The sequence below is a fragment of the Lutra lutra genome, chromosome 2 (assembly GCF_902655055.1).
Source record: "Lutra lutra chromosome 2, mLutLut1.2, whole genome shotgun sequence".
Taxonomy (NCBI): domain Eukaryota; kingdom Metazoa; phylum Chordata; class Mammalia; order Carnivora; family Mustelidae; genus Lutra; species Lutra lutra.
Window position 1 is genome coordinate 73,506,730 of NC_062279.1, and position 27,705 is coordinate 73,534,434.

A 27,705-nucleotide genomic window follows, 5' to 3' on the forward strand; every position below is an offset into this window, starting at 1 on the left:
AAATCATAATGGCTAGTTTGAGTTACATAGGGATTTTCTTTCCCCATGAAATCTGAATTGAATACTTCCAAGTGAAGGGCATGCAAATGTTTACATTTACGATGAAATCTTCACAAAAAATTCATGAAACTTCTGGAGTTCTTGTACATACCTGAGACTGAATGAATGTCCTGAAAAGTCAGCTAAAACAAATGGTGGCTGGATCATTACGAACCAAACTAGGCATGTGGTATATTCTCATAAAAGACCTTTTGTTTACATTTAACATAAGATGATAAATTAATTTTAAATAAAGTCATTTAATCATCATAATTTACAAATTCCAAAAAGAAATTCCTTGATGATGCCCAGCATTATAAAGTCCTTTTTAATATTTAAAACCTTTTATAAAGACTGCTGTCTCTACAAACATGGCAGACTAGGTAACAGAGCTTCCTGCGTAACTAAAATTGGTGGATAAAATATTTTAAAAATCTCCCTGCATGTATGACAGGATGAGTAAACATCTTCATGTTTAAGTGAAGGAGGGAACACAGAAAAATAGGCAGAAGACTAAAGCCAACTCTCAAGTGAAGGGATTTACCAAGCCTAGGTGACCTGATTATTGAATTTTGTTATTAACCAGGGTTCAGAAGAAAGAAGACAGTGCAAAGCTCACCAAAGCTGTAAAGTGTAATAGATAACCCCCCCAAAATCTGAGACTCCTAAATCTGGCCTGCCTGAGTATAAGGAAGAATGAAAATTAAATCCATATCACCCCAGGTAACTGCACAAAATCTGATTATCTGGAAGCTTAAAACTAAATAAGAGAGAGAAAAGCAAATATCCTCTCAAATGTCATAGGCAAAAATCATCCCTAAAGTAAGTTTGCATTCTAAATTTATACTACCTAATAGTATAAATAAACTCAAGCAGATAATTCAGTTTAAACTTGTCCTAAACCATTAGTAATGCTAAACACTGGACAGAAACAAAAAATAATCCTTTCAATTTACTAAAAGAACAAATAACTCCAATCTTCCACAAAATATTCCAGAGTATGCAGCTAACACAGTCTTGACACCAAAACCCAGTAAGAACAATAAAAGAAGTCAGGCCAATTTAACTAATGAACACAGAAACAAAAATTCTAAAGTACGTATCGATAAACAGAATACAAGGGTATAAAAAGAATAATGGATTATGTTCAAATTAGGTTCATCCCAGAAATGCAAAATGAGTTAATATTAGTATATCAATTATTCTAATACACCACACTAACTGGTAAAATAAAAATAATCATATCATCTCAGTAAAAGCAGAATTCTTTGATCTGATAAAAAGTATCAATTTTTAAAGACACCAAATAGCATAGTTGATAAGTAATTTAAAACATTCTACTTAAAATTGAGAATAGGGTAATCTAGCCCTCAGTCATCATTTCCAAATAACACTGGAAAACTATCAGCACATATCAGCAAGAAAACTAAATTAAATTAAAAGCACAGGAATTGTAAAGGAAGAAACAAAGCTGCAGATTTACTGCAGCTAAGTTGATTGCCTGTGTGAAGAACATACAATTAAATTATTAATATGAGTGAGAGGTTGGCAAGGATTTGCAATAAAAAGTAAACATCAGGGACGCCTGGGTGGCTCACTTGGTTAAGCAGCTGCCTTCGGCTCAGGTCATGATCCCAGCGTCCTGGGAGTCATCGGGCTCCTTGTTCTGTGGGGAGCCTGCTTCTCCCTCTGCCTCTGCCTGCCACTCTGTCTGCCTGTGCTCACTCTCTCTCTCTCTCTCTGACAAATAAATAAATAAAATCTTAAAAAAAAAAAAGTAAACATCAAAAATCAAATACATTTCTACACAATAGCAGCAAATGGCTTAAAAGAAATTTTATAAAATACTACACTTATATCATCAAAAAATAGAAAATATATGAATATATGTGTCAAAATATGCAGAAAAAACCTTTATAGTTAAAAATACTAAAAATGTGTTAAATAGTATTAAAGAAAGTCTAAATAAATGCAGGTACATACCATGTTCATGGATTAGAATACTCAATATCATAAAAATAATTCTCACTAAATTAATTCATAGGTTCAAGGCAATTCCAATCTAAACAGTGGAACATGACAATTGCTTTCAAAGTTAATAAAGAATACCAAAGTCCAAATATAATCAATATACCCCTAAAGAATAACAACATAAAAACATCAGGTATGTAAAACTCAAAGGGATCTTAAAACCAAATTTATTTGCTTTACAAAAGACAAACTTTTATTATTATTATTATTATTACTATTATTATTCTGTGTTTCTTACCTTGCTCTTTTGTATCCCTGTTTACCCACTCACTCAAGTGTGCAACCATGGAAACATCATCCTTGAGTCCTCCTTTTCTTCTACCTTCTGACCCTCACTCCAAGGCTATCCACTTGGTGACTGGTCTCTTAAACCTAATCCCTCTTTTCTATAACTACTGCCACAGTACAAATGCAAACACTCATCAACACTTGCCACTATCTTTACTACAGCTGTAACAAGTCTACCTGCTCCCACCTGCTTCTTACCTCCCACAGTTACCATATCAGACCATTCTTTACATACTCAGTTACCTTTAAAAAATAAGGTTGTTATCAAGCCGGTAATCTGATATAAATTTCCAGTAATTCCCCATCCTGTTGCAAAGAGGATCAGGATCACCCTCCCCTGGGCATTAAAAATCCTTTACATTGCACTTTCCCAAATCATTTCTTGCCAAAACACAAACACTTACATACCCTCTGCACTACCCACAGTAGACTATTTATCACCTCCCCCCACCTCCTCTTTCATAAAATTCCATGAATCTTCACAGCTTCACTTTTTATCTTAGTTATTTGACTCTATAAGGTTTTATACCACCTTTTGCCCAAGAGAAAAACTTTTAAGACTGAGATCCAACTCACCTTCCCTGAGAAGCCTTTCCAATCCCAAACAATGCATTCCTTCCTCCAAGTTACCACGATATTTTGCTTACTGAACTTTCATACTGACAACTGAAATATGTGTTGCCTTTTTTTCAGGTAGATACTGAAATCACTATAGGAAGGGTTATATCTTATATGTATCCCCCCATCTTCCTGAAACACACCAGGTGCAAAATATCGGCTGTATTAATTTACATCTGTACAGTGCATCACACTTATGCATTTAATCCTTACTTGTTTCATAGATGAGGTAATACTATCCCATTACAAATGATTTTAAGTTCAGCAGCATTAAATAAGTAGACCAAAGTAACAGAATTAAACACAGAAGACCCGAGACTTGCACCTAAGTCTCCTAACACAATATCCAGTGCTCTTTAAGTAAAACCACACCACCTAGATTCCCATGACTAATTTCTATTGGAGTTCATTCCTTACTCTTATAAAAAAGCTCAAGAATGAAAACCTCCTTTGGCAAAGATTTGTTTGAGAATTTGAGACTCTTCATTAAAAAAAAAAAACATGAATACATAAAATGAATTAACTTATGATGAAAAAAATAGTTCTTTACTAGACAATTCAGATAAATTGAAGGCTTATGAAACTGAATTTTATAGAGATAATTAACAATATACACTGGTATCAAGTGAAAGAATATATTCAGGATAGATATGCAATTAATTGATATAAGAATGTATCTTTTAATATATTGTACATTTCATAAAATGCTTTAAACCAGAAAAACTGTCCCATAGATTCTTTGCTGATAGCTCTTGGTTCTCTCCATTATGAATATTCACCTCAAACTTGAAAGAACTGAATTCTCCCCCCTCCACTGGCTATTTTCTGCTCATTGACAAGCAATCATCTTTCCTGTGAAACAAACGAGCAACTTTTGATTCTAATGGTAACGTGATACTAACATGTCCTGAAGAGCACATAGGTGATGCCTGCATACCTGGTCACGGTTTTGACAAATTTTTTACAGATGGACAGAGGCTGGGAAAGAGGAACGAGAAATTATGCATAAAAGCTTTCAATGATAATTTTGGCAAAGTCGAGTCAAGGAGCTCCACAGCAATTGCAGCTGCAGTCTGTTGGCTGCCTGGATTTGCCCAGAGCCATGAGAAACCTGAGGGGGGACCTTAACAAAAGTGCCCACTGGAGCCGTGTAAGCATCTTCCTTTCCCTATCACTGAACAGTACAGGCCATCGACACTACAGCTTCCTGGTACCACCTCAGTAGAGCTCTTACTTCTGATATCAGGGACACAAAGATTCAGAAAGCTTTGTCACTTGGACAGTCTTAGAGATTTCTAAACCTCAGAGACTCTGGTCTCAGAAAATCAAGGGACATCCCCAAGGTTACACCCAAATACAACAGAAGAGCCAGTAATGGAAATTACATTTCTTACTACCAATCCAGTTTGTTTTCCAATTGCCATACCACTACCCACAAAAAATTATTTAAAGAAAGTAAAATTTATATATGTTTTTCAAAACCACAGTAGAATAGTACAAGTGAAAAGACTAGACATTTTTTTTTTTCCTTTACCATTTGTTTTTGCTTCTCCTGGACCTATAAACAAAGAAAAAGTCAACCATGTACATTTAAATACATTTAAGGATAAAGATATTGTGTGAAGGACAGAAACATAATCTAGTAGATAATGTGGGAAAATATGACAAAAAGAAGTTGAAATTTCTAAATCAAGCTATCTGAGAAAAATAAATGGAAATCAAATTACCAATACAGATTCTTCCAAATAATTGCCTAAGTAATTATTGGTCACATCCCATCCCAATCCACTGCCAAATAACAAAGTCTGCAAAGTACTTTCTTAAAAGTTTGTATGCTCTCCACAAAACTTTCCTCCTCATATATCATGAGTAAAGAAAATTCCAGGAAAGATGTATAAGAATATATATCTTGATTGTCACAATTTATTATAGTACCCATTTTCAAATGCATAAATTGAAATAACTTTAGCACAGTTAAGTGATTAGTATATAAGCAACTATTTACACAGAAAATATTATCTACCTAAGAATGATAAAGTTAAACTTTATACCGGGTCAGGCCTGGTATCATATTTCATACTTCTGGAATTCCAAGGATAAATCCATGTTTCATCCATAGTAAATGTTTAATAAGGGTTTGATGAGGGGCGCCTGGGTGGCTCAGTGGGTTAAGCCGCTGCCTTCGGCTCAGGTCATGATCCCAGGTCCTGGGTTCGAGCCCCGCATCGGGCTTTCTGCTCAGCGGGGAGCCTGCTTCCTCCTCTCTGCCTGCCTCTCTGTTTACTTGTGATTTCTCTCTGTCAAATAAATAATAAATAAAATCTAAAAAAAAAAAAAAAGGGTTTGATGAGTTTATGAATATTTGTAGCTTACAGCCATGTGCTTAAACTTAGCTCTGTGTAAACATAGGATTGTGAGTATGTAAGCTCTTCAAGTTAATCCAGATGGCAAATAAAATCTGTACCAGAAATTACTGAAAGACTATATAGCCAAGATTCTATTCACACATTAGTCAATGTGCATTGAAAATTGTCAATATATTTTGGGTCTATTAAGCATTTGAGGAAATAGCCAAAAGAACAGCACCAAGAAATGTGTATATTAGTAAACCCTGTTACATTTCCAAATCTCCCTCACCTTTCCACTTGGAGATTTAACCTGTCAAATGCAAGATTTAGAGGACTTGGACTATGAATGGATTTTTATATATGACAAGAAAAAAGAACTTTATCTACAAATGTTTTTATAAAGATCATCTTCCCACAAACAAGTAGCTGCAATATATAAAAAAAAAAATCCTCTACCTCCTATTTTTTGGTACTAGGAGTAAAAATTATACAGTGTTTACTATGTTCCAGACAGAGTGATTTTCACTTTACATTCATGTAATAACACCATGAGGATCATAACAACATCTCCATTTTACAGGTCAGAAATCTGAAGCATAAGAAGGGTTTTAAAAAGCTGCACACTATCACCATGTGGGGGAGTCTGGTATTAGAAGTCATGCCCATCTCACTCCAGACCCCAAGTTTTTAAGAGGTGCACTACTTTGTCTCCCTGAATTCTTAAAAAAATATTTTGAAACCAACCCCAATTTTCAAAAATACACCTATCCAAGAGAGGGAGAGAGAGAGAGAAGAGGAAGCAGCAGCAGCAGCAGCAGCAGCAGCAGCAGCAGCAGCAGCAACGTAGCAACACATGGAATCCAGAGTTCTGGATTCAAATTCTGATTCTATCACTGGATGATAAGTTACCTTGAAACACTAAGCTACGGGTACCATTCAAAACAGAACTAAGATATAGGTTAATGTCTTCATTTTTTTTTTAAGATTATTTATTTATTTATTTATTTATTTGACAGAGAGAGATCACAAGCAAGCAGAGAGGCAGATAGAGAGAGAGGAGGAAGCAGGCTCCCTGCTGAGCAGAGAGCCCGATGCGGGGCTCCATCCCAGGACCCTGAGATCATGACCTGAGCCGAAGGCAGCAGCTTAACCCACTGAGCCACCCAGGCGCCCCATTCATACAGTTTTATATATGAAGCCCCTTCCACCATTGGAAATCTATTCTTTTTTTTTTTTAAGATTTTATTTATTTATTTGACAGATAAAGATCACAAGTAGGCAGAGAGGCAGGCAGAGAGAGGTGGGGGGGAAGCAGGTTCCCCGCTGAGCAGAGAGCCTGATGCAGGGCTAGATCCCAGGACCCTGAGATCATGACCTGAGCCAAAGGCAGAAGCTTAACACACTGACCCACCCAGGTGCCCCAGAAATCTATTCTTATTGTAAATTTTTTAATCTTGGAAACATTGGAGTATATCTTATAATCAATATCTTTTTTTTTTTTTTTTTTTTTTTTTCTGTCACAAGTTCACCCAGCAAATCTCACAAATCTCTTTCTCTGATTTAGGTCATTACTTCTGTTATCCATTCCAAATGGCAAATCCTAATTATTCCTTCCCTGGTCACTGCCTGCAGGCCACAGTCTACCCAGGTCCAGATATATACTATTTCTTCCCCTGAGACTAAAATGTACATATAAAAAATATACCCTTGGTTCTTAAATTTAGGAAAAAAAAGAAAACGGAAAAGGTAAGCCTGTTTCTCCAGATTCTGTTCTTACCCATTTGTCTGAGAAAAAATACAAGCAGGAACTCTTCCTCCTAGAACACATGACAATTTGCTAAAAGTAGTATGTTTTCTTCAAAGAAATTGTAATTAAGTAAATATTATATAAAGTATATATTTTGAACATGCCAGACTTCCTAGTCTTGGGAAACCACACTGGAGTTCCAAGTTTAGTTAACCCTATGATCTGCTAAAGCTTTCAAGCTTTTGACCTTAGGGCTTTTAGACAAGTTAGGATTGAAAAGATAGTTACTTAAGAGCCTTTTCACAGCATATTTGTTTTCTCAAAGGCATTCACACATCATTTACATACATAATGTACACAGTAAACCACTTTCCTGCATTGGCTGCATTTGAAAGGATGTTCTTCACACTCTTTATGGGCTCAAAATCATGCATTGAATGAATACTCAGACAGCAAATCTAAAGTGTGAAACAATTTAACACATACCACACAGAACTTCAGAGCCTGTGCCAAGAACGGGACACTAATGACGGAATTCTGCTCAAATCTAACTCAGCCTCTGCCTTACTCAACATGAAAACCCTGCTGTCACAATTAAATACTTGGGACAACGGGCAGCAGTGTTTCCCTGACACTACTTAGCACTCACATATTTCTCTAACTCTATTAAAACTAGTGATGGGCATTTTTATTTATCCCATACATAATTGGGCATTTCATTTGCAACCTTCCACACTTAGACAACACTCTTTTGAAAGGGACAATGGTCTGCCCTATATTATAGTTCATGCAATGGAAAATATTGGCCCCCTGACAAATTAGTAGATGGATCATAAATGCAAGAATGTTGAAGGCAAGACGTATCCTCACTAAAGAAAATCATTTGCCACAATGGATAGATGCCCGTGGCATAACACCATCACATCAATTTCTAGTCTTAATATATTTGTACTGGCTGAGGAGCCAGTGCAGGTGATTCAAAGAAAGAAAGGCATCTGAAATACAGAACCTGGGTTCAAGTTCTCACCACTTAGCAAATGCCATGACAGCCCAGCCCCTGAATCTTTCTGAGTCTGTTTCCTCATGTGTCCAAAAGGGCTAACAAAAATATTAATTGATGGAGACATGGTGAAGATAAGAGATCATTTAAAATGTTTAATGTGAAAATAGGAACTATGTTATTTTTACATAAGTCACAAAGGCAATTCCCAGTTGGGTGAGACCTATGGGGGTCTAAGAATTCATTCTCTAAAAAGTTATCCATGTGGCTGTTTTCTAGTTATGTGTGATGTTCTTCCTTAGTTTATTTCAAAAGTTTGACTTCTACATATGAGGTATACTTAACAACACAATAATCTGAAAACAAAACACAAAATATCATAAACTCTCATCTACTAGGTATTTGTGATCAGAAAGATGAGCCCAGAGGAATGGAGTGCCATCCTTTCAATATCACTAGGCCACAGAACTGATGCCAATGGGGTTCTCAATGTTGCTCAAGAATAGAGATTATCCTGATAAACACTTCAAATCTTTCGCATGGCCAAAGAAAAGAGTTCAAAAATGCTGAGATCGGCTACCAGGCCAGGGGCCATTCGAGGAGTCCCTGTGGTACCCAGTCCATGTGCTAACAGTTTAATGCAGATGAGAAATGTAAAGAATGAAGAAACTCTTGTACCCTCCTATACCTCCTGTCTTCCCCAACACAAAAATTGTCATTAATAGGAAGTTCACAACACAGGAAAGACATCAAATGCCATAGTAAATATATGCTTTGTGACTCCATCCCCACATAACTCCCCTGATTTGTAAAATGGTGTAGTGTGTTAAAAACTGTTGAAATTTTTTTTTTTAACATTAAGGTGCATGCTTTGAGTAGGATACTAAAATATACCACATTAGATTTTGTTTGGGAAAAATAACACATGTGAGAGTACTTCTGGCCTTCTTAATGCATGGTTTCAACTTTTTACAACTATTAGCAATCAAGAAAGTGTTGTATTTTTTCATTTTTGGTTTTTTAAAAATATGGTCCATAGCAAATAGTTTAGCTCAAATTCTAAATGTAAATTGCAAGAGAAGAGCTGAGTAAGACAAATGCCTTCTTGGTTCACTTTCTAGATTTCAATTAACACCTAATTTACAATACTTCTTAATACAAATATATAGCTGAGCTCCTTAAAACAGCCTGACAGGATTAGCACACATTTTGTAAAGAGCTGACAAAACAAGCATTCCATTAGCCAACACACAATGTCTCAAATCTAATAGTCAATATCCCATTTTCAGGGCTGACAATGGCAAGAACTAAATAAATAACCAAGGTATTCCCTCCCTCCTACTTTCTGGGAAAAAACACATTCTATGCAATTCATTCCATAGCTTTAAGGCTATATATATATTTTTTTAATGTTCCTCCCTAAGCATCATTATTTAATAGATAACTAAAGGAAATAAACCACTAAAGCCATATGGCTAAATCATTCCAACGGATCCAGGGCTACGGAGAGGACTCTTCACTCCTTCATTTAGGAAGGATAAGCCCAGGATTAATTCCAGATCTCAGAATATTAAAGAACTGTAAGAGGCCTCAAAATTCCCCCAGTAGAGGATATCCTACATTCCCCAAAACCTTTACAGGCACCTGAACCTTGGCCTGGCCCAGACCTAGCTATGGGCTCAAGATGCTGCAGGGGGCTCTCCTACAGTTCAGGGGAGCAGCACAGCCCCCTTCCCCCACCTCCCCAGACACCAGATGGTCCCAGCAGGATGTGCAAGGCCTCATTTTAAATGGATTATTTACCTCTATCTTTTCTAAGCATTCTTAGAAAAGCTTAGGGAGGTCCTAGTTTTAAATATTTTAAGCAGATGGGTCTAAGGTGATATTAAAAACAATAGATAATATTCTAAAGAGACAAAAGGTAATGATGGTAAATCACTAGCACCTGTTATCATCTACCTGAGTTCTAGAAAAATTTAAAGGCTAATCTCTGTCTAATACACTCACTGATGAAGAGGCCTAAGAGATCATTAATGTGACTAATATTCTTAAGGTTTACAAAAATATGATGTTAACTACAGACAAATGACACTAAGTTTTAAATCAGGGGAAGCTGCTAAGATACACAAAAATAAGATTCTTACATATACCATAGGGGAGACAATATGGTTTCTGTAGAAGAAGCCATACATGGCATACATTAGGTTTTCATAGAAAAGTGAGCTATCATGATGGCAAGACTAAAAGTGTGGAATTATACACTAACTTTCTCAAAAAGCCTTTGTGAGGCTCTTACACACGTTTAACTGTCCCACTATAGACCAAGGAGGCCTAAACAGGGAAGGGAGGACTCAAACACCACCTACTGAGCTAGAAATCATAAAGATTCCATTAATTACTACCCGAACTGCCTGAATGAAGGGCTTCCAGCTAGATTTTCAACTTGCAAATGACAGAACCCTCACTGGAGGCCAAAAATGGGAAGATCTCAGGAGACTGTGTAAATCAACAAACAAAAAGGAGCTTGAAAGCTGGCTGACTCTATATTTAAGAAAATATATTTTCTTAAACTGAGGGATATATTTAAGAAAAAAATAGTCTATCTAATTCATACCTAGTAACAGGAACTGCCATTTATGGGCCAAAAATGGACATGGACCCTCACAACAAGGGCTACAGAACCACTATTGGCAAATGATGAACAGAATTTGATTATATAGAATATAATGTTTCTCCAACCCTTCTGCAAAAACTTACTTTGGCCACTTCCAAGTTGGCATAAGAAGCAGGAGGAGGAAAAAGAAAAACAGAAAAAAACAAGCTCTGAGTAATGAAAACTAAGAGAAGAGGAGCTGGTGAAGAGAAGCCACTGTATGAAATGCATTTTTAACATGAGGGTTTGGCAACCAACAGAGGTGCTGACCAAGAAATATATGTTTCAATATTTAATATCATGAAAGAATAAAGTCAACACAGGGTTGAACATCAAATTCTAAAACATCATACCTAGGAGGCTGACGCTGAAGCTAGAAAAGACAGTGCTGAGGATCAAAAGAATGAGAAGATCTTACCAAGAGATTATAAACTTGTGAAAATCATCCCAAGAATTAGTATACTAGGACACTGGGCCCCTGAATATAAAGAACAGCAGAAAGAAGAATCGTTTAGGAAGCCAAAAGCCTATTTCTAGGTAAACAGGCCTGCATATGCCACTCTAAAGGTAAATTTAACCTTGCAAGTCACTGACCTTTAATCATGTTTGGATTTTTTCCAGGAAAAGGAGACATTTACTCAGAAGATTCAGGATAGAAAGGGTTTTTTTCAAGGTGTTCATACTTATCCAAAGGGATAAGGACAAGCTTCTGGACAAACATTTTACGGCATCGGTCTCCTCAGCCTCTCCCCATCATTCAAAACATTAAATTCTTCAGTCCTCTTTATTACATATTCTATTTTCAATTGCCTGAGCTTTCCTGATATCCCCTTAAATACAAAAAGAGAAAAGAAGGAAGGGAGGGGAAGTAGGGAATACAGACTTGGTTTATTGGGTCTCTGCTTTTCCAGGTAATCTCCAGACAAATCTGAGAGATTACCTTGCACACCAAATTTGCCCAGGCTCTTCCAGATATTAATACTCTGATTAACACCTTTTGGAGCAGTACAACACTGAAACAGGATACCTTAGTCTTTGTTCTGGAATGACTTCCTGCAGCATCAGCTTCCCAGGGTCCCTTAGGAAGGGAACTGAACTAGAGAGAGTAAGATTGCACACTCAGGTGGCTATGTACTATGCTGAAGAAAGACAATCAGATATCTCTTTGAATTATCTGCATCTTTGTGTTTATCTATATATAGAGAGAGATTAATTACCTAAATTCTGTCCTAATGGATTTGACTATATAAATATATCTAAAGTTACACTGCACTAACTTACCTACTTTCACTTATACCAAAATGGTTTTCTAAGTGAAAGTTCAATTAACACAAGGCTTCCTTTCTGTCCAATAGTTTCATGAACTTGAAATTAGAGTTCTCATAGGTATAAAAATTATAGTATTTCACAAGTATATTAAGAATGGCACAGTTTTAACAATTTATATTAAGAATATTTCTTCTTGGGTAACATTACTGGTTAAAATAGAAATTTGTAGATAAGGGATGAAGATTAATATTTATAGTCTATAGATACTGAGAAGGAATTGAGAACTAACTAGTGCCAACAGTGGTAATCTATTACTGGGATAAACATTAAAAAGCAGGTATGATACCTATCTTCAAAGACTTTATATTGTAATTGGGTTTGGAAAAGGTGAAACTGTCTTCTTAGTCATTTCGTGCTTATCAGATATGAAAGTCCCTGCATTTCTATTGGTCTAGATTCTAGGTAAACCTGGACTAATTTCTATTGTTTGCATTTCAAGGAAGGCCTCCAAAAGGCCAGCTAAGGATACAACGTCATTATTTTATCTATCTATGTACCTAATTGCATGCCAGATTTTGCTGACAGGAGACTTCAAATCAAGTTCTGGTTAATCTTAACAACCATTTGACCTTGGGGATCATCTGTTTTCCTATCTGTGTAATGGGAAGATTAACAAGTTTCACCATATTGGGCTGTGTGTTGATCTAAAATAATGTACTAAAAAGTGCTTAAAATCTATAAAGCTATAAAAGAAGTTCAGAAAGGACACTTTATGGCCCATGCCCTCCACTCTGTTCTTTGGAAAGGGCAGATCAAAGGTGCCCCAGAATCTCGAGAGCACCCTCTCTGGCTTTTGTGTGGCCTTCTTTTACAGATCCATCCTCATATTTCTTATTTTAGTGACCTTTATTTGACTCTTATTTTGGGAGTTCAATGTGCTATTTATTTTTTTTCCTGTTATTACAAATTTTACTTGTCTTATACAGTGCCAAAAGGGAGGCCACAAAAAAAAAAAAAAATTGCCACTCTTTAGCCAAGATGGCAAATTAAAACCGTTCATGTCACTAAATTTAAAAAGCAGGGTTGATCATTTAAAAAGTGATCTCAGATTTTAGATAACTTTCTCGGCTTTCTGCTTGGGTCATTCTTATTTCTCTTTCATTATACACATACAATATACACATAGACACAGGTATGCCTCTTGTACTCAAAGGTTATGCTCTAAAATAAACCAGTATTAAAGGAAAAGCAAAACTTAAATGCGCTTAAAGTTTTTTTTTCTTGCCCTAGATGTTTATTTGCTGAGGATAATAAACATTCATGCTTGAGGCAGATTTCAATACACATGGTGCAACCACTTAAATTTTAAAATTGAAAACATTCTTAAATAGAAAAAAACTAGTTATGCTCACAGATCCTTATTCTGGACAATTTCTAATATAAGATAAGCCTTAAAAACATACTTTCTGAAATGGTACTAGCTAGTTTTTGACACTTCTTATATTCATATTTGAAATTAATGATTTTTAAAAAGCATAAACTTTCTCTTGAATCTGTATAGAAAACTGTATTTTCCTGAAATCAGGCCAATGTATACATATGCACCGTTTTTTTCATATTAATAGCTGGTCGCATCTTTCATACAAGAGAACCTCAGAATAGATGTTTTCCTAGACAATTTTTAGAAATACCACGTCATTACTTTACCTAAAACAAGAAAATACACAATTTTCACCCAGTTGCAAACATGATTCAAAATTAATTCCTCAGTAAAAAGTATGTTTGGGGAGTTGTATGGTACTGAATTCTGGTTGTCCAGCCACTAGTCATCCATCACAGCAGAAAGGTGTCTTGTTCCACAAACCATCAGGGAAGGCCCGAGAAACTTCTGGTGGGATAGACTGAGTGTTAAAGGTGAGAGGAGGAAACTTATAAACAAAATAGAACTAAATCAGAATCCCGAGTTCCAGACTGACCAGTTTCTACTAAGCTACCCTAAGTTTTGCATAACCATCTCCAGTAAGCGCGCATGAAGAAAGATCTGATAACGTGCGCAGACACTCATACGCCCCTGGTCAAAGCAATGTGTCATCAACGGTACAAATTAACAAGGGAATTTCCAGCATTTTCCTTCACCGTGTGCACTTCTCCTTCCTTTGGGATCAAGAAAGGTTCAGTCAGGTTTACCTAGCTATGAAAGGGAAAGAAATCGCAGTCACATCCCGACCCAGCCCGCACAGAATCCACAGACACGGAGGAACTCTGAACGCTTTGCCCACTCCCTTCCCCTCTGCTTCGCCAAAGCCCACACCTCTAGAGACGGGACAGAACGTGCCTTTAGCGTACAAACAACTCTGTGAAGTCGGCCCCAACAACCCTTGTAACCTTCCTTCCGAAGTCAGTCGTGAGTCCACTATGAATTCGGTTCACCTCAACCTCAAGTCCGCAGGGCCAGGAACCTGGAGGCCCCCGGAGTCCCGGGACACTGGCTCACGTGGTCACCGGCTGCGGCACGTGCGGCTGCGACCTGAGGCGGCGAGAGGGAAGCACCGCCCCGAGCGGGAGGGGAGACCCGCTGAGGCGCTGGACGCGCGGGGGAGAGGGGAAGGTCCCGGGCGGATCCCGGACGGACGAGGAGAAGCTGAGCTTCAGGCCGTGCAGGTCAAACTGCAGTTCCCAGGGGGTGTACACAGGAAGGAAGGCGCAAGTTTAGATGGGGTAACAACTTGGAGCTTTTTTTTTTTTTTTTAAGGTTTATTTTAAATGGGCAAAAGCATTTGAATTCCATCTAGCGTGGGAGTTTCCAAGGTCGTCACAATACTCTTCTCGCCTGGATCCCACACTTGAGATCCCTGGCAAAAAAGGGAGCAAAGGTGTCCCAAGGTGGCAATTCCATCCCCGCCCATCTTTTGGGGAACTCTAACCAACTCGGTCTCAGGCAAACATTGGGGAACCGCACCCTGGAACAAAGAGGAGGTGTAGTCCCCTCCAGATGCATATAGCCCGCTGAGTGCTGGTATTTAAAACCCACGGCAAGCCAGCTGTGTTTACGGCTTATTCCATTTTGCTGGGGGAGGGGAAGGGAATCCGAACTCTGGACATTTTTCCCAAACTGGGAGCCGGGAGCTTGGCATGCGATCCCACTAGCACAGAACTCCAGTCAACTCGGGCCGTGGCGACTGCCACTTGGGGGTGGGGAGGAGAAGGAAAGGAGGGCAAGGATGGAGCGACGGAGGGGCTGGTGAGAGAGAGAAGGAAACAGGTGAGCTCCCACCGCCAGCCCTCGGAAATCCAGCGCGGCAGCCCCCCGCACGCCACAGTCCCGACGTGGAGAGGCACTTACCGGCTTTACAAGGGTCCTTGTAGTCTATCGTCTCCGCTTTATCCTCTTCGTTCCCATCAAAAGTGTAGTCATAATCGAGTCCAGCGCAGACCCAAAGCTCCCCGTAGAAAACAATCCCCGAGGCCACCAGCCACACGAGCATCCTCGGGGGAAGCGTTTCCAACCCCATCCTCCTCCCCTGGAGGAAAAGGAAGGGACGGGACCGGGAGGTGAGACGTCCGCGGTCCGCGCTGATGTGCGGCGCGAAGGGAACCGGTGCTCCCCTCCCTGCCGGGAGGCTCCTCAGCGACACTGGGGTGTTCAGGTGTCCGGAGACATACGGGTGCCGTCGGGACAGTAGAGAGGGCAAGAAGTGCCTGTTACCCCCCAGTTGCAGAAAGAAGTTGGCTAGGGGCCTGCGGGTGGGCGGAGGGCAGGTGAGGAGCTCGGCTCCCGGAGACGGGGAGGGGCAGCTGCGGGCAAACTCGGCTCTGGCGGAGCGGGCGCTCGCTGCCTGCCAGGTCGTCCTTCTAGCGGCCGAACTTCCCGCGGCCGCGGCTGGGCGAGCGGCGCCCCGCCGGCTCAGCTGCCACCGAAGCTCCGGCTCCCGCGCCGCGCCCCCGCCGCTGCCCGGACCCGGAGGTAGAGCGCGAGCTGCCGCCGCCGCCTGCGCCCGCCGCCGCCGCCGCCGCTCGGGGAAGATGAATCCGGTCTGCACATCAGCACATCTGAACTGAAAGGGGAGACCGAGGAAGGGGGTGGGGGGCAGGCATTTCTCTGCCGCGAGACCTTAGAAGCCTGCAGAAGCCAGCAGAGCAACTGACTGAAAAGAGCAAAAGTGTGAGGTTTTGGGGATGCACCGTTTGCCTGCCCCCCCCCACCCCGTCTTTTTACCCTCTTCCTAACTTGAAAAAAAAAAAAAAAATCTTCGCAGCATCTAACCCAATCACTTGCATCCTGCTTACTTATTCATACAATCAGGGTCAGGATCCGGGCCACAGCCTCCTCTCTGACTTCTTTTGATAGCCTTATACAAACAAACAGACAGGAGCGCGCTGACAATTCCATTTATATTTTACTAAAGATAAAAATGAATATATTATGTATCTGCGTCCGCGAACAACATTTAATAGATGATGTACGTGTCAGCCAAGAGTGCCAGACCGGGGGTGAGGCGAGGGATCGTGATAACTTAGCTGCAAACCTTTACTTCCCCTCCCCCCAAATAAACAGCGGGTGTGTGTTTCTTTCCTTTGCTGCGGTTTAACCTTAGTGCAGCCCGGGCATGGAGGAAAAGTGTCTGAGCCTTCGTGACTTGGCTAAGGAAATAGACTGCTTTAAAAGTCCCCCAACCAACAAAGTTTTGCTAAGAAGTAAGATCCCCAGAACTGCAATTAAAAAAAAAAAATCCAAAATCAAGTTACAGATTGCAGCAGCAGGAAACACTAAGACCTTGCTGATGGGCTGGCGCTATGGCTCACGTGGGCGCAGGAAGGGAAGTTGGAAGGAATACTCGGGAAGCAAATTTTCTGTGACAGTTCTGGCGCCCATGCCCGGAGTTGCTCAGTATCCTTCGGCTTCAGTTGTTTTACTTCTGAGGAGAGCGTGTAAAACCTGGCAGCAGGATCAGCGAGGTAAACCACATGTCAGCCTAGCAGACACAAGACAAACACAGGTTGTGGGAAATTGGGGAGGAAAAAAAATCAGAGGAAATCTCTGCAAAACCCCTGTTGTGAGCAATTCAGTGGTTTCCCCACATCTGCAAGTAGTTTCCAAAATAGGTGAGAGGACTTCTCCTCCCCCAGACTGGTGATTGGGAGACTTGCCTTTTCCAACTAAATCTTGAACTGTCATTTTAGCAGGGACTTGTAAAAAAATCTTGTTGCCTTTACATCTTTATTTAACATTGAAGTGTCCCCCTTTTCCAAGTAACCATCAGTATACAGTATCATCTAGAGGAAAATAGGAAAGTAACCACCCTTCCATCCATAACATACTTTTGACAGGGTAGACTCAGTTAGCTTAGGGGATTTGACCAGGTTTTATGGTTGTTAAAGAAAAATTGGAGGCTAAACTTGAAGAAGTGTCATCTATTTCCCACTTAAACTAAGACTAAAAGGATGGGAGGACTAGGTAGGACTGATTTGATATTCCTGGCAAAGCTGGGGCTTTCTCAGAGGTCAATGCAGTAATGAAGCCTTCCTTCTGTAGATCTCAAACTTGTAACCCCAGGTCACAGAACAGAGAGCAGATCTGAAAAGAACATGTTCAATAAGTAGGTAGAGGTATTTGGTTTTGAAATCTCTTGCTGAGTCATTGTCAAGTTCTTTTACCCATCCAAAAAAAAAAAAAAAAAAAGGTTTGCATAATTAATAATGGTGTTGCTCTAGTGCAGGGCTAAACAAGAATGTATTCTGCTTACCCCATCTGAAAGCCCAGAAAATGCAACTTTCCTTTAGAAGATTCTTGCTCTTGAGCTGCTGAAACCATCCTACTTACTATCCCCAAACCTTGAAAATGTCCCTTGTTAATCCAAAGGACTGCAAGTATCTCCTTAGACTATTTTACCAAAGGTAAGTTTGCAAGACTTTGTACCTGGTGATTTTCTAAGCATCACTGATTTTGTAGGAATTAGTATGTTCATTCATTTTTCCTGGAAAAAAAAATAGTAACATATAGGGACATCTGCTTCCTTATATAATGGTGCCTATTATGGATTCCTTACAGAACTTATCATTGCTTTTATAAATTTACATTCTAGATTTAGAATGATTGACATAGTAAAACCTCAAATCAAAATATAGAAATGTTTCTTTATGGCTAAAATAGCTGTGGAGACTAGTCATTTACACCACAATATCCTAGGCCTCAATCCCTGATTTACTTACATAATTTTAAAATATTTATTAAATCTAACTCTACAGTAATAAAATACCTACCTTTAACTTTTATTTCTGTAGTTGCTATGATTGCAAACTAACCGTAGATTTTGCCCTGTCTATTAAAAAAACATAAATTTGCAAGAATTTAAAGAAAACAAAAAACAAGAAAATGCATATGAGCAAAGAGTTGAAGGCTCAGTCAGAACGTAGCCAAAAACGTGTGCAGTATGTGAATCTAATCTCCTCAGGAAGATAAAAAGAGGTGATTGATTGCTTTAGTAAGATGTGCTGAAGTAACCTTGACTTCTAGTTGGCAGCTGCTTCTGACCACCTTACCACCTGTAGCATGACCACCTCAACCCCCAGCAATTCAGGGAATAAAACCACCAAGAGAGTTGAAGCAATAGGTAACTCTAGTCTGCTATCCCAATAATTAAAATAAACTTGCTCTGTGGATAATGTGAATTAGAAATGTGTATTTTGGAGGCGCCTAGAGGGCGCAATGGTTAAGCATCTGACCCTTATATAATATATGAGATCAGGTCAGGATCTCAGGGTCCTGAGATGGAGCCCGGCTCTACTCTGCACTCAGGAGGAATCCGCTTGAGATTCTCTCCCTCTCCCTCTGCTGCTTCTCCACACCCTGCAATTTCTCCCTTTCTCTCTCCCTCTCCCTCTGCCCCTTCCCTCCTCCCTCCCTCTCTCTCCCCGCTCTCCCTTTCCCTCTGCCCCCTCCCCATGCTCTTTCATTCTCTCCCCCTCTTGCTCCCCCATGCTCTCTCCCTTTCTCTCTCCCTCTCCCTCTGTCCCTCCCACTCATGTTCTTTCTCAAGTAAATAAATAAATCTTAAAAAAAAAAAAAAAGGATTTATTTGAGAGAGGGAGAGAACACATGCAAGAGGATAAGCAAGGGGAGGGGCAGAGGGAGAAGTAGACTCTCTACTGAGCAGGGAGCCAGATGAGGAGCTCTATTCCAGGACCCTAGGATCATGACCTGAGCCTAAAGCAGACACTTAACAAATGAGCCACCCAGGTGCCTCACTTTGAAAGAAAGAAAGAGAGAGAGAGAGAAAGAAAGGAAGAAAGAAGAAATGTCTATTTTTTTTAATCTAGCCATTTTGTGAAAAGCTAGTTGTTATTGTTTTTTGTTATGAAACCAAGTAATACATGAATATATCCCTCTCATGGCCCTTGTTTTAAAAAATGATAATTCAGATGAGAATGGAATAAAATGTGTTTCTGTCTCTCCCTTTGTCTCATTCCCCCTTGTCTAAAGTAGAAACTATTAACCTGTTAACCAACAGTATTTATAGAGAGACTGATTCCTATGAAATTGTCTTATCTGCAGATTAAAAACAGCAAATACTGACAATTTCATATGGTTCAAACTATTACTTCAAAGCTTAAAAAAACTCCTGATTTGTACTAATGCTACTGTTCATCTGAGCTAAATTATATACATCTCAATTAAATATTTTTAAATGAGAAGATGATTCTCAGGACCTAAATGGCCTCTGACTTCCACATTTTTAATTGAACATTCTATGATTTTTTATATCACATTATCTCATATGTCACTATTTCAGGATGCTCCCAACTCTTGGTAATTAGGATGACACTACATTCAATCAAAATCTGTCTTTATTGTTGTTTCCTAAGTAACAAATATAGTGTCAGAGACAGAATGAAAAAGTGAACAGAAGGTAGTATTTGCTTCACAACAAAAGTGTTACAGAAGGTGTTTGTTTGTTTGTTAAGAAAAAGACATACACCTCCCCCAGGAAATGAAAAAAAAATAATAATAATAAAAAAAAACCTTCCTCCTGCAGTGGATTCTGGTCTGAGTACAGCCCACTGACCTAAGAGTCTCTCGTTATTCCTTGGTACTTGCTCGTTTGCTGCACTACGTTCTTCTCTAGCATATCCTCACTGTGGGGGACAGAGATCCCCTTTGTTGTTATGGCTTTTATCCACTCCAGACCTTTTAACTCTTTCTTTCACCCCATTCATATGTGACCATCTACAGTGCACATAATGCTGTATCTTACCTTCTTTCCTCTTAGGGTCTCTCTCTCTCTCTCTTTCTCAGCCCTGAGCAAAGCAATATAGCATCTCTTAATTCTACTTCAATGTCCTAAGGTGTGGTAAAACTCCCGATACCATATGAGATCATTTTAGTTAACATAGTGATAAACTTCTTTAAAAAAAAAAAAAAAAGAACAGGTACATATGTGTGTATATGTATATACATATGTATATATAATATATGTATATATATACATATATTATATATACATATGTATATACATATATTACTAAAATTAATTATTAACAAATTTGCAATTGCATATGTTTCTCATGCCACTTAGGTTAAAAAAAACAAGTTACTTGCTTTATGAAATTAAGTCAATAAGAAAGGTGGCACATGAAGGTTAACTGATGTTTGGTAAACACTGATCTAATTTAATTCCTAAGTCCCCTTAAAACCTCACGCTCTCTGTGGACAACAACCTTTTTGCCCCTTCCGCACAGCAAACCTCAGTCTGTTGCCTCTCTTGCTTACTTATCACTCACTCTCATTTCCAGGAGCGCAATGGGGAAAGGCTATGTTTGGACACTGGAGCCGCATGTTATTTACCGTTAGCACTTTCAGGTAGTTCGCTTGTTTAAGTTCGTACTTGGTATTTCAGTCTCAGGAAGAACCACCGACTTGTTTGTTCAGAAAGCAAATTATTGCCTAACGACATCTGGAAATGATCGCATTCTTCATTCAGGCATCAGCTCACCAACGGGAAATGGAGGGAATGGGATGGAGTAAGAGGGAAGAAAGTCATCTCATTTCTCATTTGGTGGGACACTACTTTTGAGTCTGCCGACAGATATTCAATTGTGGGACCTCTAGGCCTGCACTGAATCCTCACTGTTTTCCCCAGAATACCTAGCTAGGGAAGCACAAAAGGATGGAGCTCCGAAATCGTCCCCCAATCAGAACTCCAACACTCTGCTTCCTAGCTAGGTAATGGTAACTTCGAACCCACTTTTTTAAGCTCATCTGTCCTCACTTTCTTCATCCATAAAACAGGGATAATCTTAAGGGTAACGACATTTCATGGAGTTATTACAAGAATTAAGTTAGTTAATATGTGTGGTGTGCTTTACAGTTTCTGTAGGTAGTGCATTTCTGGTATGTGTTTGCTACTATCATCATCTTAAGTGAGTTCTTAAAAGTCAAACTATTTCCAGCCCCTGTAAATATATTATTTGAAGAGAGCATTCTTGTCCTTCACTTTGAACTAAATGGTATAATTCTAAGGTAGCATAACTCATTCAAGGTTGGAGAGAGGCAAGGGACAGACTGGTTAAGAGCATAGGTTTCACTAGCAGAAAAAGTCTTTGTCATCTAGCAGCTGTTTTGCCTCTGGCGTATTACTTCCCTAGCTTTACTCTCCTGGTTTTTGAAACAAGAATAAAATACCTCATAGGGTTGAAATCAGAATTAAGTAAGATTATGCATGCAGTGTACTTTTTGGTAGGTGTAAGCATATTTTAAAAGGCGGTTATTATTATTAATTGGCATTCTTCTAGTGATCTATGGGGAAAATTTGTATGCTGTGAGCTTTTCCACTGTCACACAAGAAATTCACACCCACACACACACACCAGTGTACAAATTAAATAAAGCTAGGACAGTTTTATTTGAAAAATCCCACTAATTCAAAACATATCAAATTGAAGTAAAGATTTAGGTGACATTGCTGGTGTTGCTTATAAAGTCCCCAATAATATACACCTGTGACCAGCATCTAGAATGCCCTTCACTTGGCCATTATCTGTCCCCTCAGTTTCATATTTTCGTATTATGAACATGAGGTAAGTCTCCCCATTTTTCCTACCTACCAATTCCCCTATCAAATAAAATGTGTACTTCATTGCATTCTTCTTTCCCACAAAGATTAAAAAATAGGCACTGAAGGCTTCAATAGGACAGACTATATATGTCCAATGCAATGAGAATAACTTAATTTTAAAAACAAAATAATTAAGCAATATCAGCTTCTTGTGAGAAAGAAATGCCCAAACTTCATAAGGACCTTTATCCAAGTCAATCACTTGCCAATGTTCTTCTGATCTTATGCTATTACAAAGATAAGTGTTAAGAGAATGAGTGCATCATCCATGAACACACCACTGTCACCTCATAACCTCTGATCCTCCACTGGCTCCCTCAGCTATCTGCTGTTTGGGGGTAATCTTGCTAATCCTGCTGACCAGTGATGGGCAGTGAGAACCACATGTATAACAGTAGCCAAGAGCCTCTGGCCCCAGCTAAAGCCCCCAGCCTTTCTTCAAGCCTCATTTTGCATAGTATCCCTCTTGATTCCCCAGATTACATTCTAGACAGAAGTGTCTCTACTCTGCCCTGCATTTGAGTCATGAGAAGTTGAAGCCATGTCTTTTCCAAGAACTTTTCCATGACAGAGGCCCTATATTTTCTGTGCATGAACCCCAGAAGATACGTATTTGACAATGTATGAGTGCAAGATAATTTTTTAAAAGACAAAACTAGAACTGAGTTTATTTCAAGAATCTAAGTAATATTCTAATATTCCATCACTGGAAGTATTTAATACTAGAGTAAGAGTGAAGATTAATTAGAAAAATCTATATATTTAATATAAATGCAGCACTTGGAATAAGAAAATGTCTCTGCATCCTTGCTGTTCCTCGATTAATAGATGTCTTCGGACATTTATCCTGTCTCAGCTCAATTTTTCTTACCTTTAAAATAGAATGCTTATGTCATCCGGTTATCTTGCAATGCAAACAGATCAAGTACATAAATCACTTAGCATGGAACCTGACATTTGACAGCAGCTCAGGGCCGAGGAAGTCCTCACATCTTCTCCTACCCACAACTAACAACTATCCATGAGAGCATCAATAATCAGATCAGAAACTCAGAAAGCACTTACAGAATGGCTGGGGAAAACAAGATTTTCAATCACAGGTAAAAAGAGGATCTGAAGGGAGACCAAAAGAGGAGAATGCCTTTCCTCATAACAGGACTTGTTTAGTTCAGTATTTCATCTCTCTTTTCCATTCCCTACCTGTAAACAACTGAATGTCCAAACAGCAGTAATACCCCATAAATCTTAATTTACCTTCTTAAAATAAATTTCTAGCAGCCCAGATTTATCAAAGCAAATCCCTTCCTATAATTAGCAAATAAGAACACAATATGCCAAACTGAGTCAACCTGGAAAAGCAGACATTGTCTACCAGGCTCTAGAAAAAGTTGTTGGGTAATTGGTTGGTATATATTTACAATGTGAATGACTTCAGTTTTTATGATGCATTGTAAAATCACCAGGTTATTTTATAACTTATTTAACTCTGTTCATCATAGGCAGCTGCACTTGCACACTAGTTTTTCTGTATTTCTAAACTCTCCATTATGTTCTGGGTCTGGTTTCACGGCCAGGACAGATTTATTCCGTAAGCTGCCCTGAGCTTTCAGGTGGCAATAATTAATGACCTGGGCCTCCATCTTCAGACATTATAACTCACTTTGGGTCACTTTTCCAACCACTACAGCAGTAGTTTTGTCCTGTAAAATCAACTTCCAATCAATACAAAGCATCTGAGGTGTGTTTATTTATATATGTACTACTTTCCATCTTCACAGCACTTTCACAACACGAACTAATGGTCCCTAAAATAGGTGAACATAGTTTGTTCAAGGCTAGCAACACCAACCTTAAAAATCTTGAGACGCTGCCGTGGGGACAGCGTCCCCTCGGGATTCTGAGGAGACAGTCTCCTTCATGTTATTTCTCTTCCTCACTTCCTGGGGAAAGTTTTCATTCAGATTTACTCTGCATCTGACACCCAAAAGAAAAAAAAAAATCCTGTCAACAGAAGGCAGGGATATCAACTGTCTGAACACTGGATTCCAGTTGTCTCACAGATCAGTAGAGCCCTAGAATATCCACATGGCTTTTGCCAGGGTACACAGGAGAACTGGGTTATCAAAAGCTAATTACTCAGACAGGGTTTTGAAAGCACCCCTCATCCTCAATTATCTAGCTATTTCAGAGGAAAATGGGTGTGGTGCTTTAATTTTTTGCTAGAGGGAAAGTGCTGACATTTCCGGATAATTTCCTCCGTTTTCTACTTTAGTTAGCATGTATTCGATAGGAGGTTATACCCAGTGCTTTCCAAATTATTACCACTCCTCTAAAAACACCACCATCTGTGAGAGGAGGTCACAGTTCATCCGTAAGGCTCTGCTTGGTATCACACTCCTCACTATTAAGTGTTCTGGTTGTAAGAGAGATGGACTGGGCTGCTATCCCTTTTTTTTTTTTTTTAATTGTTCTTCAGAAAGACTGAAAAAAGTCTGCTCCTTCATATGGGTCCCAACACTGACACAGAAAGTAATTAAATCATATTGCTAGACCAATTTTCTAAAGACAGCCCCCTTTCAAAATAAAACGCTGTAGTAATTTCAAAAGAGAACAACAAAAGATATAAACATTTCTAGATAACCTATAAAAATTACTTGGTTCTCCTTTGTTTTCTTGCTCTATAATGACAGTTGCTGTGAGAAATGGAAATTGTCATGTGTTTGGCTTTAAAAATAACTGCAAAGTTTATGACTTACGCTTTTGAAATCATCAGACCACATGCAAAGAACCTAAAGCAGTTTGCTTTTAATTACTGGTAAAACAGGAAAGCAATTAGTAGAGCAATTAATTCAATATGTAGTAGGACTTTTTATTAGCCATTTTTATTATAATAACCCACCATATAAATGCCACAGTTCACACGCCATGCTCCCAAAAAATAAATAAAATTATCGTGAAACAAGAAGCTCTTCATAAAAACAGAGTAAGTGCCAGCTAGTAATCTTAACTATACAAAAAACATCAGAGTAGGACCTGTTACTAACTTGTGTTCTTCTCGTCCTCAAAACTTACTTGCTCCTAACTAAATATTTACCACTTTGATCTCAGTATCTGAGTTATTTTTAATAATTTCCTCAAATAATAAACATCAAAGTGAATAATGTGATGATAAATTTTAATTTAGCTCAAGAGAACTTATTTTATTGCAGAATTGGTTGTTTCTTCTCTCACACATCAAATACTATAGGCTGAAGTGATGACAACTTTTTTGATCTATAAGATTTCCTGTGGCTTTTGAATTTCCCTCAAAGATGAAAACTGTTTTTTCCCCCATTGTCATATTTTTCCATAAGACTAATCCTTTAACTATGTCACTCATTTCAGGATAAGTTTTCAGAATGCTTGCTCCATTTAAAAGTTCTCCTGAGGATTTATAATTGGTACTTTTGTACCACAATTGTGAGAGATTTTTGGATATATTTTAAACATTATTTTGATTTGTTAAAGTTCTAGCTACTATGATGGGCAGACAAATCAAAAGTATGAAATCCATATCAGAAGTTGAATATTGAAAGTGCTGTTATAATAAAACCTAAAAATCGAAATTACCATAGGAATATATTTGAATGTAAAACCTACTAACATGTGCTAAGAAAGAGGACAGTAATACCTCTTTTTCTAGCAATGTGATTAACTAAAACTTTTAAAGAAATATGATTTTTATAGGAGTTGAATATATAATATTCATTGTGATACTAATTAAATATGTCTACCACTTCACAAATGAGAGAAGAAAGACTAATACCCTGATCATCAGCTAACCTGAACTATATTGAAGCATTTACTCTGGGGAATGTTATATCAATCCTTCAGATCCAATTCTTCTAGGTCTTTAAAGGCCACATGGCATTGAAGCTCTTAGTTTCAAAGACAGATAAAGTGCAGGAGGTGGACGCTAATTAGCCTTAATGTGTTTTCAAGTCTGATGTTCTAATTGGCTCACTGTCTGATGCATTGCCTGGACTGTATAAAGAGGACTGTACAAAGTCTCCTCTTTGTGGAGACTACCTTTGGCAACTGTGTTCTTGTTTGCTGGTCAGTTTTTTGACATCCTGCGACCTCTAGTGAGAACCAGAAGTTGTCAGCCAACATAAATTTCCTCGCCTGGTCTGAGTCCCTATAGGAACCTCAGAGAGACAGAAAAGAACTCCAGCAAGTCTCATAGAATATTCTTTTCTTTTTTCAGATCACACACTGATTCAGGTTTGAGAGAATGAAAATACTTAAAAATATATACCTTAAGAAATTTTTCCTCAGGTTTTCTAGGAATTACATTGGGATCATTAAAGTACCTTCAAATACTACACTGAAAAAAATTAAAAGGCATGCAAATGAAAGGGAAAATGGTGAAAAGTCCAATAACAACATAAGCCTAGTATCAAAGGAAAAAAGAAAATAATGTGCCTTTTCTATATGTTATGAATAATTTAAAGTGGACAGCAATTTGATTATTTGTTTTTCAGTAAGTTTTTGCAAATTGTATGTATATGGAGTATATAATTATACTGTACTTTAATTAATCCTATAAAGCATAGTAAAATTCCCTGAAATTAAGATATCAAATAAGTAAGTGCATTTCAATGTAAAACATAAATGCATAAACAAGTATATGAGGTATGAATGAAAATATATCATGGCCTTAATTGTCAAAGCACAGTGTACCACCTGGCATCCTGCTCATTCTAAAAAGTTTAGTTGTGGTAACTAGTAACTTTTATAATGATGCATAGTTGTTTCAGGTCAAATGTATTTATTATTCACAGTATAGTGTAGGCACAGAAGGACGAATGGCACATGGTTGCCCTTTGAATGTACAATCTAACAGGATGAAGGACAGGTATAACTTCATAGAATGTGATAAGTACCTTATATGATGAACAGATGAAAAATTCAGACATTCTCTGAAAAGTGATCACTTTTGCTTTGGGAAATAAAGGAAGACTTTTTACAGGGTTGTTGGACTTTAATATGGAACATGAGAGAGAATGAAAGAGGAACAAGCAAATGCCTTTCAGCTTCCTTTGATGCCATATAAATTCTGTTCTTCTTCCTCAGCCTTATTTTAGCCTTAATCTGTTATATAAATATGGATAATACTGTTTCTTTGATCTTACCTTGGCTAATAGTCTTATACTTCTTCTCAAATTTCACATATATTCTATAACTTTCTGTATTATAATTTTTCCATAACTTTCTGTATTATAATCTTTCCATTATTGATAACAGTAAACATATTAATGCAGTTAAAATGGGTTTTACACTAAAACGTTTATATATGGTTTTTCAGTTTTCCAGGACTATAGTTGCTATGGAAATTACAAACTTTATCCACACTTAAAAAATTAGAACACTCCATACCTCTTTATTGCTATAATTTGTAAGGATGTTTCAAGAAACACGAGTTCAATCTAAAATTCTTCCTGAAAAAAGGTAATGTTCTTGATCAAATAAATATTTTCTTGGAAATATATTTCATGAATAATCTATTTTATATTTTATTTTATATTTTATTTATTTTATAAAATACTTATATCCCCAGA

The 27,705-nt window shown here is 38.3% G+C and overlaps 1 protein-coding gene across 4 annotated transcripts in view; it reads right to left on the reverse strand.

Moving 5' to 3' along the window:
• TLL1 (tolloid like 1) overlaps nucleotides 1-16,162 on the reverse strand; it is a 236,586-nt gene extending 220,424 nt beyond the window's left edge. For 2 of the 4 annotated variants that reach the window (XM_047717735.1, XM_047717730.1), the window contains exon 1: nucleotides 15,337-16,162. In XM_047717735.1, coding sequence (XP_047573691.1) covers nucleotides 15,337-15,505 — 169 coding nt within the window. In that variant the 5' untranslated portion in view covers nucleotides 15,506-16,162. Of the gene's footprint in view, nucleotides 1-5,027; nucleotides 5,059-15,336 lie in introns of those variants that run through there. The other 2 variants (XM_047717731.1, XM_047717733.1) reach the window with 2 other exon arrangements.
• Between the last annotated feature and the right edge of the window lie 11,543 nt (nucleotides 16,163-27,705).